The following is a 17,840-nucleotide window of genomic DNA, read 5'->3' as shown; positions in this document are numbered from 1 at the left end:
GTACAACCTGGACTTACATCTCCAGTGCTATGCTCTATGGCTAGACATTATGTCTGTGTAACCACAGCTGTGCCTTCCCTTATTTCCTCCCCTGGTTCCTCCCTTTTCTTTCCTGGCAAAAGACTCTTTCCATTTGCCAGTTGGGTTTTAGACTGTCCACTATGCAGATCCCTGTCAAAGGGGATCTATTAAAATGCTGTGTTGTGTTGCATATCATTTTGAATTGTGCAGTAGGGAGACTTAGAGATGTTGTCATGAATATTGGGGGTTGTAGAGGTGGGTGCTGTTTAGCTCCATTTCTGTGCTTTCTGTATTGGCTCTTTTTCTCTTCAGCTTTTACACTGGATGACTGTAGGATACTGTGTTTCCCTATTGCAGCAGCAGTGCAAGTTGTGCAAGGAAGAGGATGTAGGCTGAGATCTTCTGGGAGGTATCTGACTGTTTTTGTAGTACATTAGCAAGAGTTTTTCACTCTCAGATGCAACAATAAAATGATTATGCTGCCACACCCTGCTGCAGTGAAGCAGACTGGGATACCCAGGAGGTTGAATAAAAAGACTTTGAATTCAGTTTCATTTCTTGCACTGAAATCAAATTCCTGGGCTCAGCATGTTTTCAGAAATTCTCTTCTTTAATTCAATGGGTATATCTTTTGCATCCAGTTTTTGTTGGTGGATCTGAGGGTTTAGGTTTAAAAAAAAAAGAAAAGAAGTACCCAACAAGTCTTAGGTCTGCCCACTGCTGCTGTAAATCCCTTGTTGATACTGGAGTGGGTGGGGTGGAGTTGGGCTAAATGATTGCTATAGAATTGTTCAGCCTGTCTCTTAGATGCCAAAAATTGTTTCCCTCCCCCCTGCTATAGAGCATAGCCATCAACCTGCCCCACTGATAATTGCTTAGATCAGTAGTTCTCAACCTACCTAATGCCGCAAACTTTTAATACAGTTCCTCATGTTATGGTGACCCCCAACCATAAAATTGTGGTGTCTCGATTCCTAAGACCATTGGAAATATGTGTTTTCTGATGGTCTTAGGTGAACCCTGTAAAAGTTCAACCCCTAAAGGAGTTGCGACCCACAGGTTGAGAACCATTGGCTTAGATTAATTCTCATCCTTTGGTTCTTCAGATGGTTTGCATTTCACATTGCAGAAGGTCCACTCAGTCTGACAAATGGTCAGAGATTCTAGAGTTGATGTTCAAAATATCAGGAAGTTAAGAACCACAGATTTAGAGGTTGAAAGGGCGATGCCTTGGTGAAATCAAACCATTTTCTCTAATGGAGACTAGCAGTAACATCATGCTATACCTTTTCTTCAAGAAGCTGTATTAGACTGTAACAGGATAAAAAGTTATGAAGGAGTCCTGTAGCACTGTTGAGATTAACTGAGAAAGAAATTTCTAGCATCATATTTTGTGGATTCCAGTCTACTTCATCAGAAACAAGTTATCCATGTCTATTTGTGCTCCCCCATCCCATGATTCTAGTTTAAACAATTCTCTTTTAAAATTCTGTAAAGGATTAATGTATAGCTTTAACAATGGAGCCATCAACACTGCAGTCAGAAAAGGTACTGAAGTTGGAATCAGTTCCATGGATGCCAACGATCTCACCCTCCTCATTTAGCTGGAGTTTCAGAATGACCCTGCAGGCTTGGATCTGTACCTCTTCCTCAGGATGAATGATGAGGGAGAGAAGACAGTCAGCTAGATGGGAGTCTTCTCCAAACAAGACTTCGTGAAGGGACAACTCATTGTATTGCCAGTGCACTGACTGATAGTGGGGAGTCAGGCGACCCTCACAAAGTCGTTCTACGAACACCAGCAACTCAAAGAGCAGGTTTCCAGGCCGGGATGTTTGGAAAAGGTTGAAGAATTCAGGGTGCACCTTAAAAGAGAGGTAGTAGAATTGGTTTTTAGCATCCCAAGAAGAGACTTGGTGTTTTTAATGAACTGCCTAAGCTGGAGCAGGGTATAAAGTTATAAACCAAAGATTTATAATAACTAACATGGACTTACAAATACCCACCTTTCGGCTAAGTTTCTTGAATGGTGGTGGCAGCACAGCTGCAGAGGCTCTTGGATGATAGGAATTACATAGACATGTTTCAGACCTGGTTTAGATATGAAATCAGCTTTGGTTGCCCTGCTGGATGACCTTCAACAGGGGGATTATGCAGAAGTGCAACCCAGTTGCTCTTCCTTGATCTTCCAATGGCTTTTGATATCATTGACCATGGTTTCCTTCTGGACCAGCACCTTGAGGTTGGAGTAGCTGGCAAGGTTTTACAGTGGTTTCATTCTTATATGCAGGGTCAGTTCCAGAGAGTGGTACTGGGGCACTGTCACAGCCCTAGGGGAACTGTGCTTTGGGGTCCTCCAAAGAAGAATCCTGTCCCCTGTATTTTTTAACATTTATGTATAACTACTAAGGGGCAATCAACAGAATCTTTGGGTGAGGGTATTATCAGAATGCAGATGACACTCAGCTCTACTTTTCTGTTGCATCTGACTTGGATGAGACTGTGCATAATTCTATTAGTGCCTGGTGGCAGTGGTGGGTTGGATGAGGGCTAATCCTAGATTGGACCCTGTTGGAAGATTTTTGCATTCTCTTTCCCCATCCTTAGATAGATAGGGAATTCCTGCATGCAAACTAACCATGCAATTTAGGTCACTCTCCCTTTGGGACCAATAGATAACTCTCTCAAAAATATTTTCAACTGAACTGTTGGCCCTCCATCATCCTGCTCTCTCAACTTTCTTTTGAAAGATGGTGAGATAAATATTTCTTTTACCTGAGGTATTCACTAGCTAGGTTAGGATACAGCTTCTTTGTAAATATAGATTAAAGCCATTAGTAAACTTTTGTTTTTTTTTTGAACTACAAACTACGTGTTTGTTTGTTTTTGTTTTGTTTTGTTTTTTAGTCAGTTTCAGTTCTTAGAAAAGCATAGTTTTACAAGAGCACATTCCTGCTACTCTGCTGTTTTAAAGCTAAACTCTTAACAGACTTGGCTTTGATATTTTGATATTTAAATATTGTTAGTTTCCTTAGTAAAGGCTGAAGCCTTTGGTAACTTAAATGATTCCACAAATCATGGAAAGATGGATGCTCTGTAGATAGGTGGTTCCCAGGTCCATGAGCTTGACAATGTACCTGTCCTGAGTAAGGTTGCATTTCTCCTACATAGATAGATACATAGTCTGGGAAGTGCTATTGGGTTCATCTCTGTCTCTAGAGGCCCACATGACCTTAGTAGCAAATAACACCTCCTGCCAGCTTTAACTGGTATGACAGCTACCACCATAGCCTAGTCTTGCCTTCTTCTCATGACTTTTGCTTTTCTCTACTCCTTTCCCAGGTTTTCCATCAGAGAGAGGGGAAGAGGCTTCTTACCTGGCAGTTCATGATGTCAAATAGGAGACTTTCCTTCTGGGCTAGCATGCTAAGGAATTTTAGAACCTGTACCTGGAAGAAAAAAAAAACAGCTGAGATCATATTCCTGATCAGTGATTCCCAAACTCTGGCCTTCTAAGTGTTTTAGACTTTGACTCCTAGAATCTCAGACCATTAGCCAAGATGGCTGAGTTTCTGGAAGCGAAAGTCCAAAACACCTTGAGGGCTAGAGTTTTGGAATTACAGGTCTAGACAGAGCCTGTGTGGTGTACTGATTTGAGTGCTGAGACTCTGGGAGACCAGGCTTCAAATCCCCAGTCAGCCATTAAAAACCATCCAGTGACCTTAGACAAGTCAGATTTTCTCAACCTAGCCAATTTCAAACTTTTTCTGAATACCTGTCCTGAATAAGGTTGCATTTATCTAGCCAAGAAAATCCTATGATCGAGTTTCCATTAGCTGGAGTGAACAACAACCACTCTACATGTGAGGTTTCTCTAAGGATGAGGATTTAGACACAGGGAGATGGAGTGGGAAGACTATGAGCCTTAATACCTGAGCCAAGGTGTTCCCCATCTGCAGAATCTCCATGATGGCAGGCATAAGTTTTCTCAGCAGCCCAAGCGTGTGATCTGGCAACTGCAGCCCATTGAGTAACCTCAGTCCAGCAACATGTACATCACTATCCCATATATCGGCGATAATTTCAAGAACCTTGGGGATAAACTCCTGCATAGAACAAAACAGCATTTTGTAACTGAATGAGGGGCCAGAACTTTATAACTTCCACTTATCACTGCACAAAATGCACTGCTTACATACTGGACTCTTTAACACAGATATTCAATTTCTGAGAAACTTCCCAGCTCTCTGATTTTATGAAGCATATTTTTAATTGTGGTGGTGGTGCTGGTTTTTTAAAAAAATTCCAGGATTGTATTATTACTTTAATCTTTTACCTATCTATTGGCAATGGTTTAGTGTACATGGTGAATCCTGACATCTACCTGGAAGACACATTTGATAAAATCCTGAATTTCAGACATCTTTATTTATTTAGACATGAGAGATTAAAAGAATTTTAAGAGATCCTTTCACTTTCTAATCTAATCTCCCCAAACTAGGTGTCCTTCCAATGGTCTGAATAGCAACTCCAACTTTTCTGGAGGGCTCTATGATGAGCAAGTAGTCCCTAGGTGATAGCATTGGAGTAGAGCATGTGGGGAGTGAATTGATCAGTGACAGCCCTCCAGGTGCTTATGGCTTATTAGCTCTAGAATTTGAAACTATAGTGTGATTGTGTTTCCCTAGTAAGGGGCTTAAAGGTAAGACAGACAGGATAGAGCATCATGCTTCCCTCCTCCCATGCAATTGTTGTTGTTTTTAATTACCTTTCTTAGGTGACTAGATAACTTTTGCCCAAGGTCTAGCCTCCAGATTCATGGGAAACTACTGGGTTCCACCTCTTGCGTCTACTATATGAACTACTCTGGCATCCCCTGCTATACCCTAGTACTAGACTATTTTATTTCAAAACTTGTCAGTCTTGACAAATTAAAAGACTGAGTTCCCCTTTCCATTTAAAATAGCCAGAACAATGTATTTCAATTGCCTACATGACCATTGCTTCTGTAATAAATCTCTTATATTCTTGGAACTGTTTCCCTTCTGTCTGCTTCCTTAACATCTGCTACTCCACTTCTTGTCAAAACATTCCACATTTGTGGGGAAACCCAAATGTAGCCAGCATAAATTATGCACCTTTCTGTCATTTATTCTCTGTGTGTGGCTTTCCTCCTTACAAACGTTGGATGGTTTTATTCCAGCTGTATTTTTCTTGATCCAGAAGTGATATGACATCACATCTGGTTTATGTTTCAGCTGATTTTCAGCCATTTTTAGGGCTTCCCCTTCCCAGAAAGGTCATGGGATGCATGGGAAAAAAAGATACTTCTAAAAGTTATCTGTTGCCAATGATAAGGCTTTTGAGCATGAATATTTAATTTGTTATTTGTTGAGTGCGCCCCCTGCACATCTTCTCTGTACTCAAGGCTCTTGTTATGGGGATGGTACATTCTTCTTACTGATCAAGGCACAATATTTTGTACCTGGAAAATTGCTATACTTTCTCTAAAGAGCCTGTTTGCTGCTCATTTGACTGCTGACACTGCTTTAACTTGTTTAGGACATACAGTGGTGCCTCGGGTTACGAAATTAATTCGTAACGCGGCCGCTTTCGTAACCCGAAAAGCCTTCGTAAGCCGAATTGCCATAGGCGCTAATGGGGAAAAGCCGCGATTCCGTGCGAAAAAGCCGAAAAAAGCACCAAAAGTTTTTTCGTAACCCGAAAAAACATTCGTAACCCGAAACAATAATTCCCTATGGGATTTTTTCGTATCCCGAAAATTTCGTAACCTGGGTATTTCGTATCCCGAGGTACCACTGTATTTAGGCCTGTTACAGACTGCCAAAATAAAGCTGCTTCGGGTCTCTTTGGAGGTATGCTATTTAAATGATGCATGGGTCCTAAGAGTCTGGAGGTCGCGCCAAAGTCACACTCCATTCCTAAGCACTGGAGTGCAGCTTTGGTGCAGCTTCCGGATTCTTAGGATGCATGCATCATTTAAACAGCATACATCCAAAGAGACCCAAAGCAGCTTTATTTTGGCAGTCTGTAACAGGCCTATGTGACCAAAGGGCACTCTCCTATCCCATTGTAAAGGACTCTTATGATTTTTAAAAATTGCAATTAGAGTAAATCATTCTCTTTGGAAGTTGTGCACCATTATACAGTAAAGGCAGATGAACACATCTAAACATGTTTTTAAAAGGAGAAAAATGTTGAAATGTAAAGCATAGTTATCTTTGCCAGAGCAAATATAATCTAATCAGCTATTAACTATGTATTAAATACCACACTTTTGTCACAGCAAAGATAGTATACTATTATCATAGTATGCCCAGCATTCTCAATATACCCAAGGGTGTTAAGATGCAAGTCCCTTAGATTTCCTTCCATGATGTGTAGACAGAAGAATGCTTTGCTTGCAGGTAGTGTTTTAATGCTGTATTAATTAAATACTGTACTGGACAATTGGAAGGATTGTCACAAATTATTGATGGTGCTGGCTGTCTACATTTCTTGGGATGGTAAATGAGCAGATATGTAGGGAATAGAGATTATGCTGGGAGCTTCAAGGCCAGTCTCATGAGAAAGACTGGTATGGAGTTGGAAGAAAGGCAAACCCTGGAAAAGAGGGAACGTGAAAATGTTTTGTATTAGAAGTGAATAAGGTGTCAGCCTGCTCAAAGTCTGAAATTAACATGTATTTTAATTATTCTGATTAACTACTTGTACTTCAGTCCTGGCAACATATGTCTGCTAGTAATGTCTTTCATTTCTGAATAAAGTTTTTTATTCACTACTCAAGCTTGAATTTCTGAAGTAATCCTGTGCATGGCAATGCATTACTTTCAATAACTGAAAATGTGGTCACTAGTGATGACAAAATGCTGTTAATTTCATCAAAGGAGGAAGACTTAACTTCTCTCCTTAGGGAATGGTGGGGTGGATTATCGTGGATAGTGTGCCTACAGAGGCTTCAAATGTGCTGTCCCTTGCACCTTCTAAAGGTGAATTCACACAGGTGTGTTCATTACTCAAGTGTTTCTATATCTGAAAGAGACATCACAGATAAAATTCATGGGCAGAGATTTCAGAGCACTTCACGTTAGTTTAGACTCAGAGCTTTCCACTGGACCCAGTTCACATTTTCAACTGGCATCTCTCAAATGATAAGACATGTGTCAACCAGCAATGCACAAAGCTAGACACAGTACAGCAATATCAAGTGCAAATAATCACCTGAATTCTGATTCTAAACTTCCAGATGCCTGTGAAGGCCTTGAGGGCATGCAGAGTCTGAATCTTGATGCCCACATCTGGATCATCCAGGAATGATGCTACCAGTTTAATATCATCATAAGTACACGCAGATGCCTGGAAAAGCAAAGCAATAAAGTCATAGCTGTGTCTTCATATATGGTAAAAGACAAGGTGTGGCATGCATCACCCAAAAAAAATAACCCCTGAATAGCACCTCATAATTTTTCAACCCTATGCTGAACCCTATATTTACTTCAACTGTTTTTTTATTAAAATATTCTCTGCTTTTCTACCTCCAAGCTGAAATGCATTCAAAGCATTAATGGAATTAAAATTTAACAAGGCAATCATAGAAATGTAGTGAAATGCAATTAAAAATGGCAAATAAAATTGCTCTCAAAAGAGTAGAAAAAAGAAAACATATATATGAAAAAGACGAAAGTTGGCAAAATTAACTGACATTCACACTAAAGGACACACATTATACAAAAATGCTTAGGTGAAAGTAGCACACCATCATCAGTAAGATGCCAAGAAAATTCATCAGGGAAGAAATTCTAATGAACTGGTGTGGCTGTAGAAAGACCCTCTCTCTTTTTCACTGTAACTGTGACAGACAAGATCTCCTGATGAACCCAGTGGACTCCTATTGGGAGGTGGGCCTTCAGAAATCTTGATCCTAAGCAAATTAGGGTTTTAATCATGCCTGAAATAGACCAACAATCAGTGCTTGCTTGGCATAAGAGAGGAACTATAAAAGTGGCGCTGGTAATCTAATTCCTGCATTCTGCACTAGCTGCAGTTTCTGCACCCTTTTGAGACACAGGACCATATAAGAGCAAGGCAGGGAAATTTGACCTTCAAGGTATTAATGAATTACTGTGCTCATGATCTCTCATCATCAGCCATGTTGGGTGATGGAAACTGGAATCCAACAACATCTGGAGGGACACCAGTTTCCTAACTGTGAAGGACTATGTACTACAGTATCCCCTCTTAATTCCTTCATAGAAATAAATGACATTTAACTCTGAATTCTAATGTAAGCTTCTATTTCTCAAGAGCTGTTGAAAATAATAAAACATGAAGTGATTACAAACAGAAATCCAGAAGCTAAAGAATCACTTTATGTGCTGACAAACTGGGGAAAAAAAGTTCAAAAGGAAATGCCTGTCTTTTGGTTGTCAGTATTTGGAATTCTTTTAAAAGGTGATAAAATCTGGAGACCATTTATTAGAGACTGTTTCTCTTTTGCTATAGCTTACCAGGCTTGCATGAGACTGAAGGTGGCATAAACTGGGGGCCCTCCAGGGGTATAGCTTCCAGGGTTTCCCACCCAAATAAATATTCTGCATCCTCCAATAAAATCTTCCATCAGACCCAATATTTTCAGGATTTCAATAATGTAAAACCTTAGCCAAGCATGTAGAAATACAGTTTAGGTAATCCAAAGAAAAAGGACAGGCAAAGGCACAAAGGAAATGCAAACAGAGCAAATATAAGAGTTCTAGTGTCTTGCTCTCTGCAATGTTAGAAATTTGGAGATGGCAGAATTCCTATTGTGGGAGGCAATGCCCTCACTTTCTCCCAAACCCAAGGTTCCTCCCCAGGAAGTTACTGATGACCAGGCATCAACCAACCCTATATCTTTTTAGTAGAATATCACTCTAAGCCTTCTAAGCTGTTTGCGCTTCTCAGTACAAGCTGCACATCTCCCACCATCAGGTGTTATTTAGTGTTCAACATGGCTATGTGGGTTAACATAGCTAGCTCTCCTACCCCTGGTGGTTTTTGGCTTGATTTTTTTGCCTATGCTGTACATCATGCAAACTGGGACTCTCACCTCTGTGTCCAGTAGATAAACACAGCGGGTGATGCCATGGAGTATCATATTCTTGGAGTAATCATCTAGCCTTGGATTGAGAGAGAGCAGGAGTTCCTTGAGTTCTCTGGAGTCGGTCACACTTTTACTCTGATGCACTATGGCCAGTTCTGAAAGCAGAAAGGGAATGATGGCAACCCCAAGGATGGCAGGAAGGGGAAAGGACAAGGGCCAAAGAATTGGTAGTGTTCAACGAAGCACATACTGAACTGAATAAGTATGTCCCATATGTTTTGACATGTGTTTGAATGTATAAAAGAAGAACCCTGGCTTATTCTGGGGCAAGCCAGCATGCTGGCTCCTACTGTTGACTGGGAATAATGGCAGCTGTTGGTTTCCATGTCAGCGGTGTGGTGAATTCATTTCAGGGTTTCATCTGAAATGTAAAGGAGTTGTCTAGCCTGATGATTCCTGTTCATTGTCCTTCCAAAATGGAAGCTACACACCACCCATGAATGGGAGTGATGGAACAAACCACAAGTCGTGATGTCCAAACCCAAAAAGACATGGTACCCTGTCTCATTTTTCTTGCAACAGGCCTAAAAACTAATCCATGGTTGATTTTAGATTTGCTTTTCTGTCTTGTTAAGGGATAAATATGCTGGAATGCCACATTCAGCCCAGTTTGGATGTCATCATAAGCAAAACACAAGCAACTAGGCAGTATAATTCATCAGCATGCTGCTTGCAAATGGCAAACCAGAGCTCACAACAAGAAAACTGGGCCTGGATCCAGAACTGTATTATTAATGATTCAACTGGTGCAACTGCTCCAGGCTCCTGACTGACTAGGAATCCAGTACAGAAATAAAAACCAAAAACCAAAACAAAACCCTGTAGCTTGATTTACCTTCCTTACTAGAGTAAAAACGCATGGGAACCTGTTGTTAGTATTGAGGTTGCAGTACTCAAAATGGATTCACATATGAATATTTTTATGTTAGTATTTATTGTACTATTTAATTTTAATGCTGCCAATCCCAGAATAGCTCACAGATGTGTATCAAAGAAGCCCTTTTTAGCAAACTGCTCAAATGCCACAACCACCTTCCTGCAGCCTTGCTGTGTCTTCTTCAAAGACAATATTTTTAATGCATTCACCTAGTTCAGTGAAGCACTCTCTCTCTCAAGAGTTCTGCTTTTCAGAGGAAGGGCCAAACAGACACTTGATTGCTGGGATATGGAAATATATGATATTTAATTCATAGCATTCCATGTTTCATTAAGCAGATCATTTCATCCCAGGCAAGTGGACAACACTAATATGTTTTTGCTCAGCATGTGCATGTTAGGGATTAAAAGGCAGTGTGCAACCTTAGCAGCAACATAAGCCTACAATGGACCTTATCACACGTGAAATTGGAACTCCAATCCAAAGCCATTCTGAAGGGAAGGGGAAGCAGAGACAATTCGAATCCAAGACAATTCACGTGATTAATTATCACATGTGAAGATCGAAATTGTGGTCATTCCTGAGGCAAAGCGAAGTGAGTGCTAAATAAATTATCTCACCAGTACATACCATGTGGATTCACCAATTCGAATTGGCACCCTTGCTCATGCTCAGTGGGGCTCTGAATGCATTGTGAACCTTTGCACTTACAGGATGAAGAAGAGGGCCACTTCCTGGTTCCAGTTTCACATGAATGCTAGCCTCATGTAAATGACAGCTTCACGTTTCTTCTTCTCTTTTATTTTATTCTATTTTTTACTCTATTTACTCTATTTCAACAATTTAGCAATACCCAGAACTCCACCATGTGTGATCTCGAGTATACATACATCCACATCCAAACATATCCTCCATGTCAGTCCCTCTATTCCCCCCTGAAGCATCTGAATGGGTCCTCGTGTCAGTCCTTCTATTCCTCTCTGAAGCATCTGAATGTGTCCTCCATGTCAGTCTCTCTATTTCTCCCTGAAGCAGCCAAACATGTCCTCAGTGTCAGTCCCTCTATTCCTCCTTGAAGCATCCAAACGTGTCCTCCATGTCAGTCCCTCTATTCCTTCCTGAAGCATCCGAATGTGTCCTCCATGTCAATTCCTCCATTCTTCCCTAAAGCATCCAAATGTGTCCTCCATGTCAGTCCCTCTATTCCTCCCTGAAGCATCCAAATGTGTCTTCCATGTCAATCCCTCTATTCCTCCCTGAAATTATTGAAGGAGTACCAGAAGCAAATGGAGCAAAATTGCAGTGCCGCATCATGGGAAATGTGGCACCTTGGAGATTATGGCGGGGAGGGGGGGTAACCAGGACCGAAGCAAAGTTGCATTCCACGATCCAAGATTTGTGAATTCACAGTTCACTGAATCCACTTACATCAGGAGTGACCTTGGAGGGACTCAGAATCGGCCTCGGAATGACTCCCCATAGAAAGCAATCACGTGTGATAATCTATCACGTTATAACATAAATTCGCTTGGTTGGGCCTGGAATGGCTTTGGTTTGGAGTTGCAAAAATCGTTGTGTGATAAGGGCCAATGACAGCAGAGACAGAACCGAAATGTGTGGTTTGGTGATATATTGCATGGTTCTTGTTGCACCATTCCGGAGATCATATAGAGCTGCCTTCCCCAGCCTGAAACCATGAAAATGGGAGCTCCAATTATCCCCAGCCAGTACAGATATTTCAGTGCTGGATAAAAAGCATAAGAAGAGCCATGGTGGATCAGAAGAAAGGTTAGTCTAACTTCGGTTCACAAAGTGGCAGTAGTCCATAATTTGCCCATAGGAAACCAACCACAAGGATATGGGTGCAACTCCAGCTTCTATCTTGTGTTCCCTACAAGAGATATAGAGAGGTATATTGACTTTGCCATCCTTGATAAAGCTCTTTGAGATGGGGGGGAAAGTCCTAGGAAATGTCAGGTTTTATTCCTGTACAAACCAGTTTTATTTTGGATATCTGTATGGTGTTTTCTTCATCTCTAAGTATTTCCTAGGAACTCCTCGCATGGTCAACACTTTTATTCCTTCTCCCCAGGACCATCTAAATTAATCCAGTACTTTCTGAAATGAAATGTACTGGTTATTTACCTTGTGTTTCTGTCTCTATTATCTCAGATCTTGTAAAAATGGCTGTCAAATAAACACAGGACACAGTGGTTTTCAGGACACAGATTGAACCAAGATCAAATGAGGGAAACAAGAAGGTTAGTACTAAAATAAAATTATTCTAATGTTTAACTAGTATAATTTTGCTAAAACATTCTAACTCTTAAATTTAAAAAAGACACAGTAGAGGTTGGTAAAAATCAGTACTAAAATGCTGTGTAAGACTGAATGGGACATGTGATCAGAGAAAGTGAAAAGAAGTAAGATATAAAAGAGGGAAGAAGGAACGGAGGTAGAGAGGAAAACCCAGAATAGTTCAAGGGAAGTCTAGATACAAATCTATGAATAGGCACAATCAAAACAAAAAATGAATGAGAACCCTTATATTTTGAGGCACTCATGTAGAGCCTGTAGTAACCAACCAGTTCCCTTTTAAAGATATCCAAAGTGCCAAGATGACTACATCTTGTGGCAGTGAATTCCATAGTTTAACTATGTGCTGTGTGAAGAAATACTTCTTTTTATCTGTCCTGAATCTCCCATCATTCAGCTTGTGTGGTTGACCCCAGGTTGTAGCACTATGGGTTCTTTTTATCTACAATCTCCATAGAATTCATGATTTTGCACACTTCTATCATGCCTCTACTTAGAGAAGTCTTGTAGCATCTTTGAGACTAACTAAAAGAAAGAAATTGGCAACATGCGCTTTCGTAGACCTCAGTCATGATGAAAGCGCATGCTGCCAATTTCTTTCTTTCAGTTAGCCTCAAAGATGCTACAAGATCTCTCTACATACTGATTCTGCAGAGTAACATGACTATATCTTTGAATTCTATGCCTCTACTTGTCTTTTAAAAAATTAGCTAAACACAGCCCAGTCCCATGTGCTGTATTCTTCTTTCTTGTGGAGTTGCTTCAGTCCCTTGATCATTTCATATGGCTCGTTCTGCACCTAGAAGGGGATGATGGAAGTTCTAGTCCAACAAATCCAGAAATGCCAGGTTGGCTAACCCTGATGGATAGGATTAAGAAAGTGGGAACTCTCTCACCTAACCTTGCTGGGGATAAAGATGTCTGAAATGTATTATGTGTTGATGAATAGCCAAAAGCTGGCTAAGGGTCTGATGAATGCAACTTGGCATCATGCAATAGTGCAAATGACATGTAATTGAGCCAAGGCATGTGCATTCAGAACAGACTCAAAACAAAAATTGTTTTCCTTTACACTCTTGGTTTGGTAGTTCAGAATTAAACCAGTGTTGTATGGAAACTGCTTTGTGAATGCACCCAGCATGTGAATAACTTGTGGGATGGCCACAACCACTTCTAGTATACAGCAATAATCTATGTAAATGTTGCAGCAGCTCCCTGGAACCCCATCCTACTCACTGGCTAGGGTCAGTGGCTCTGGATTGAAGGGAGGGCTGTTGATCCCTGCCAAGATGGTCTTGGCTATCAGGAAGGCAGCTCCAACACCGGTAGCTGCAGATACCACGTTTTTTGTTGTTACCAGCTCTAAATACTTCATGTCCTCCTTGCCTTGAACTCCCAGGGATCCTGATCCAAAACCCTGGGCCCTGAACAGGACTGGAGCAGGCCTCAGTGGAAACACTAGCAAGACTGATTGCTTTGTGATGTCAGCTAATTCCATCATGACATCTCTGACAGATCATCCCCGTAGCTTCAGAAATCCAGAACACATGTGAGTTGAGGTTCTCGCTTTCCAATGTTTTGTCATTATCAGTGAAACCACTTTTTCTGATTCCTTTTAATTCGTAACACAGCCAGGTCCTTTGCTTTCTCAAGTAAAGGTAAGGATGAGAAAGAAAGGTTTCTATGGTGGCAAACAAGTTGTTCTCTAATCTGTTGCTAAAGCTGAGTTCAAAATCTTAACAGCCTTCCAATTTTATTAGAAAGGGTCCCATATAAGTCAGAGTAAGTACGATGCACTGGTTTCATCTACATATGAAATGATAATAACTTTTGAATTACAGTCATCCCTCTGTTTGCGCAGACTTTGACTCTGTCTCTTGCTTACTTGCGAGGGGCAAATAGAGGGACTTAAAATGGGGTGTTTGCCGCTATTCAAGCCAATAGAGCTTGAATATTGGTGAACTTCTGTTTTCGTGGGGGGGGGGGGAGTCTGGAACAGATCTCCCATGAAAACGAAGGGGTGACTATAGTAACCAAGCTGGTTCTGCTTCTCTGGTCACACTCCGAAGTGACAATGAAATGGAAACTAGGGTGCTAGTTGGTTCCTATTGAATGGTATTATGCAAAGTACTTTGGCAGCATTATGGACCGTGAGAGAACCAGTTCCAGACTAGAGATGCAAAATTTCCAGATATTTTAAATGGGGGACACACACACTTTTTTGCCACAAAGAGGACATTTCATAAACTAATTTAAAAATGCAATATTAGCATTCTTTACACGTACCTTTTTTTTTTTTTTACTTTAACACATAAAATGCATTATATATCACTTCATCTGGCATAAAATTACCATGTTTCATAAAATTAACATGATATTCAGAATACAATTACAAAGTGAACTTCCTTTTATAAATTGTATTTTTTGTTACAGATATAGCTATGACAACTTGAACTAAAAGGAGCACCTGAACTACATGGAACTACCAGTATGAGGAGCAGGCAGCCAAACAGACAAACACAATAGGAAAAGAAGATTATTTTGTCTCCTCTAATTTACTAGTGTCGAACTGAAATTATGCGCTAGTTTCCTTAAAAAGAACTGGGACAAGGAAATGAAGACTAGAAATTGTTATGATGTTATGATGTGATACTCTGTATAGTTCTACATAAGAGGTTTTTGCTTACATACTTTTTTAAAGAAATGGCTTTGAGTCCATAAATAGACATTTTATTCATCATTCAAATAGAAAATATTTCATAATCCACATCCTTCTTTTTTTGCAGGGGTGGGTGGGAGGGAGGGCTTTGGAAAATAAATGCCCAAGAGAGGATCATGTATACATCTCATGTTATCATGCCCTTCAACTGTCCTCATTTGGCAGGTACAGTCCCAATTAACCTTCTACCATCCTCCTTTTTCAGCTGCTTTTGAAACATCCAAGTTTCTCTCTCCCCATAGCTCTTTCCCCCTTTGTCCTCACCTTACTTCAGTTGCTGTAAACTGAATTCAAAATTTGCAGTCAACTCAGGTGGGGGGGAAGGAGAGAAGCAGGCAGAATCCTGTCCTTCCCTGTAGACTCGGGCAAAAGAATACTGCTGCCCCTCTCTTGTGTGTTCTTCCACATTAATAACTTCTATCATATTCTGCTGTTGTTTGGACACATGTCCTGGTTTTCATCTGTGAAATGTTGGATGGTACATGTTATAAAACAAGAACCAAAAATATATAGTGTATTTCCTGGCACTGGAACACTACTGGCAGTGCAGGCCAATATTTTCCCATTGCACACACTACACAAATGGATAGGCCCACTGAAAATTTAAGTATATTTTCTTTTCATTTGGTTCACTGGTGCACGCACTTCAGTAATCCTTTAAAAAAACAAACTCATGGAAGCTTATTAGTTCAGGGAAAGTGTCAATACTTCTAGATGAAAAAGCTTTCTATTAAGGAAAGGCTTATGGGCTTTGGAGAGACTTTCAAAATACCTCCATAAGGCCCACAGCCTGTTCCCTTTTTCCACAGATAATATGCAGACAGATACAAAAAAGAAAGAGTACGCGGATGTTTTGTAAAAATGTTTCAGAATCAAGAAAATATCTGGTTGATATTTTGTAATGATGGGCCTTCATTTAGTCAAATGAATAGCCCGACACCATCCTGAAGATGAAAAAGGCTAACAATACATTACAAAGCAAATAGAAAAATATCTCCTGGAAACTTAATTAAAACACCTGGAGGGTAACAAAAGCTTTTTTTAAAAAAAAAAATCCACAAACTTTGCCATTGTCTACTCATTTGGCTCCCAAAAGAAGTTCTGGCATGTTCCCAGAGAAGGAGCACACAAGTTTCACTGAAAATGCTTTCCTGCATTCTAAATAAATTGTTCTTTTATTTTATTTAGAGACAGAAGCCTCAAGAGGGAGCTCTGGTTCAAAGCTAGACATTGCAATAGGCTATAGCAGGGGAGGCAATGTGTTAGAAGGTTTAGGGCAATAGTTATATACAATATCTTGCTTTGTTTGTAAAGAAAAACTAGAAATAATGCAGACACTGTGAGATAAGTGCAACATGTCCCTTTGCTCTGGACCAGCTGGCTTGCTGGCATGGCAGCTGGAAAGCCAAACACACACACACACGCACAGACTTGGCCAAACAAATATCCTGTGTAAAATGATGCCAAACATGTCCATGTGCTATTTAGAGGACAGGGCAGTTAAGTGCATATATTTGCATTTTAGAAAATGTGCTAACATACATATAATATATATTTGGATTTTAGAAAATATTCTAACACACATGTGCACATGAAGGCACAAGTCCCATTTAAAACCTTAGGTATTCACTCAACAAGAGGATAATATGCTGCTCCTTTCTCTGAACCCATTGCATTTGTCTATCCTTCCAATAGCCAGCACCTTATGGCTATCAGAGGAAAGAAAGGCCATTGCAGAATTGATCTCCTTCTCTGCCCATATGTGGGTAGTGAATAGAGAAATCATCCCACAGAAGGGAGACAAGGGAGAAAGAAGTACTGCAACTGAAAAGTGAAGGAGTGCAAAATATATCATAATTGTTGGAACATATGGTTCTGTTTCTGATCTCAGATTGAATAGGGAAAGAGAAGCACAGAACCCCATGACAAAATGTTCATCAGGGTGTTCTACAGCTGGATGGAGAAGGTTTATCCATTTTTCTGAGAGCTCACTGAGAAGATGCACCTATAAGGCTGGTCCTACCATTATATAGAGTGAAGTCATTATTTTAGGCAGGAGATTTTGGGTGTCATAAAAGAGCAGCATGTTGTCAGTTACATTCTCTGATCATAATGAATTTTTACTCCCAGGGATGGGCAGAGATGATTGTGGAATTTTATACCTCATGTTTCAAAGTAACTTGGCAGGCTCTAGGTACTATGGACCCCTACAGTGTAGGGTACCTGTTGTTGCTCTGCCTCGGGCAGCAAATGTCTTGGATCACCTTTGGAGCATAAGCCTGCAGCAAGGCAATGTTTATTCCCCAAATGTCATGAGTCAGTCTGGAACTTAGAACTCAGCTTTTAAGAGATGCTGAGAGTTGTAGTCTCCAAAGTAGTTTTTCCAAGCTTTGTTCAAATATTTAAGACACATTGTGTCTTAGGGCACCAGGACTCAAGCCAATATTTATACATCAGGTCAGTTCTAGAGGCAGTCCTAGCAGAGAGTAAATAAACTCAAGCTTCCCAGTCACTAACTTTGCAAATGCTTCTGTTCCAAATTGGAATTGGCTGTACTTCTAGATTTCTCCCAAGATTTAATTGGGGATTGAACACTGGCACTCATTACTGTTATAAATTTGAATGGTAGAATGTGATACAGCACATAGAATATAGCTGAGAAGCATCAATTTGAAGCAAGAGAGTGACAAAAGAAATGGTGGGACCACTGATCAGCAAGGATGGTAAAATGGTAAAATGCTATCAGA

At 40.4% G+C, this 17,840-nt stretch overlaps 1 protein-coding gene across 2 annotated transcripts; it reads right to left on the bottom strand.

The window, feature by feature from the left end:
• Positions 1-1,374: 1,374 nt before the first annotated feature.
• Positions 1,375-13,783, bottom strand: ARMC12 (armadillo repeat containing 12). Of its 2 annotated transcripts, XM_042462918.1 has the most exons (7): positions 13,611-13,783; positions 12,204-12,245; positions 9,128-9,276; positions 7,264-7,398; positions 3,954-4,127; positions 3,399-3,470; positions 1,375-1,886 (listed from the first exon to the last, which is right to left on the bottom strand). In XM_042462918.1, exons 1-7 carry the CDS (start codon positions 13,747-13,749, stop codon positions 1,521-1,523), a joined length of 1,077 nt encoding a protein of 358 aa, XP_042318852.1. In that variant the 5' UTR covers positions 13,750-13,783; the 3' UTR covers positions 1,375-1,520. The 2 variants fall into 2 exon arrangements, with proteins under 2 accessions (XP_042318852.1, XP_042318853.1); XM_042462919.1 differs by lacking the exon at positions 12,204-12,245.
• Positions 13,784-17,840: the final 4,057 nt, after the last annotated feature.

This window comes from Sceloporus undulatus, chromosome 4, assembly GCF_019175285.1.
Source record: "Sceloporus undulatus isolate JIND9_A2432 ecotype Alabama chromosome 4, SceUnd_v1.1, whole genome shotgun sequence".
Taxonomy (NCBI): domain Eukaryota; kingdom Metazoa; phylum Chordata; class Lepidosauria; order Squamata; family Phrynosomatidae; genus Sceloporus; species Sceloporus undulatus.
This window is presented reverse-complemented; position numbering and strand designations above follow the sequence as displayed.

Excerpts from the sequence above, each read along its gene's own strand:
- ARMC12 (XM_042462918.1), bottom strand. The coding sequence starts at position 13,749 with ATGAAGTATTTAGAGCTGGTAACAACAAAAAACGTGGTATCTGCAGCT. Across the intron at positions 12,246-13,610 it reads AGAGCCACTGACCCTAGCCA|CCATTTTTACAAGATCTGAG; the intron begins GTGAGTAGGATG and ends TTTATTTGACAG. Across the intron at positions 4,128-7,263 it reads AGTTTAGAATCAGAATTCAG|GAGTTTATCCCCAAGGTTCT; the intron begins GTGATTATTTGC and ends TGTTCTATGCAG.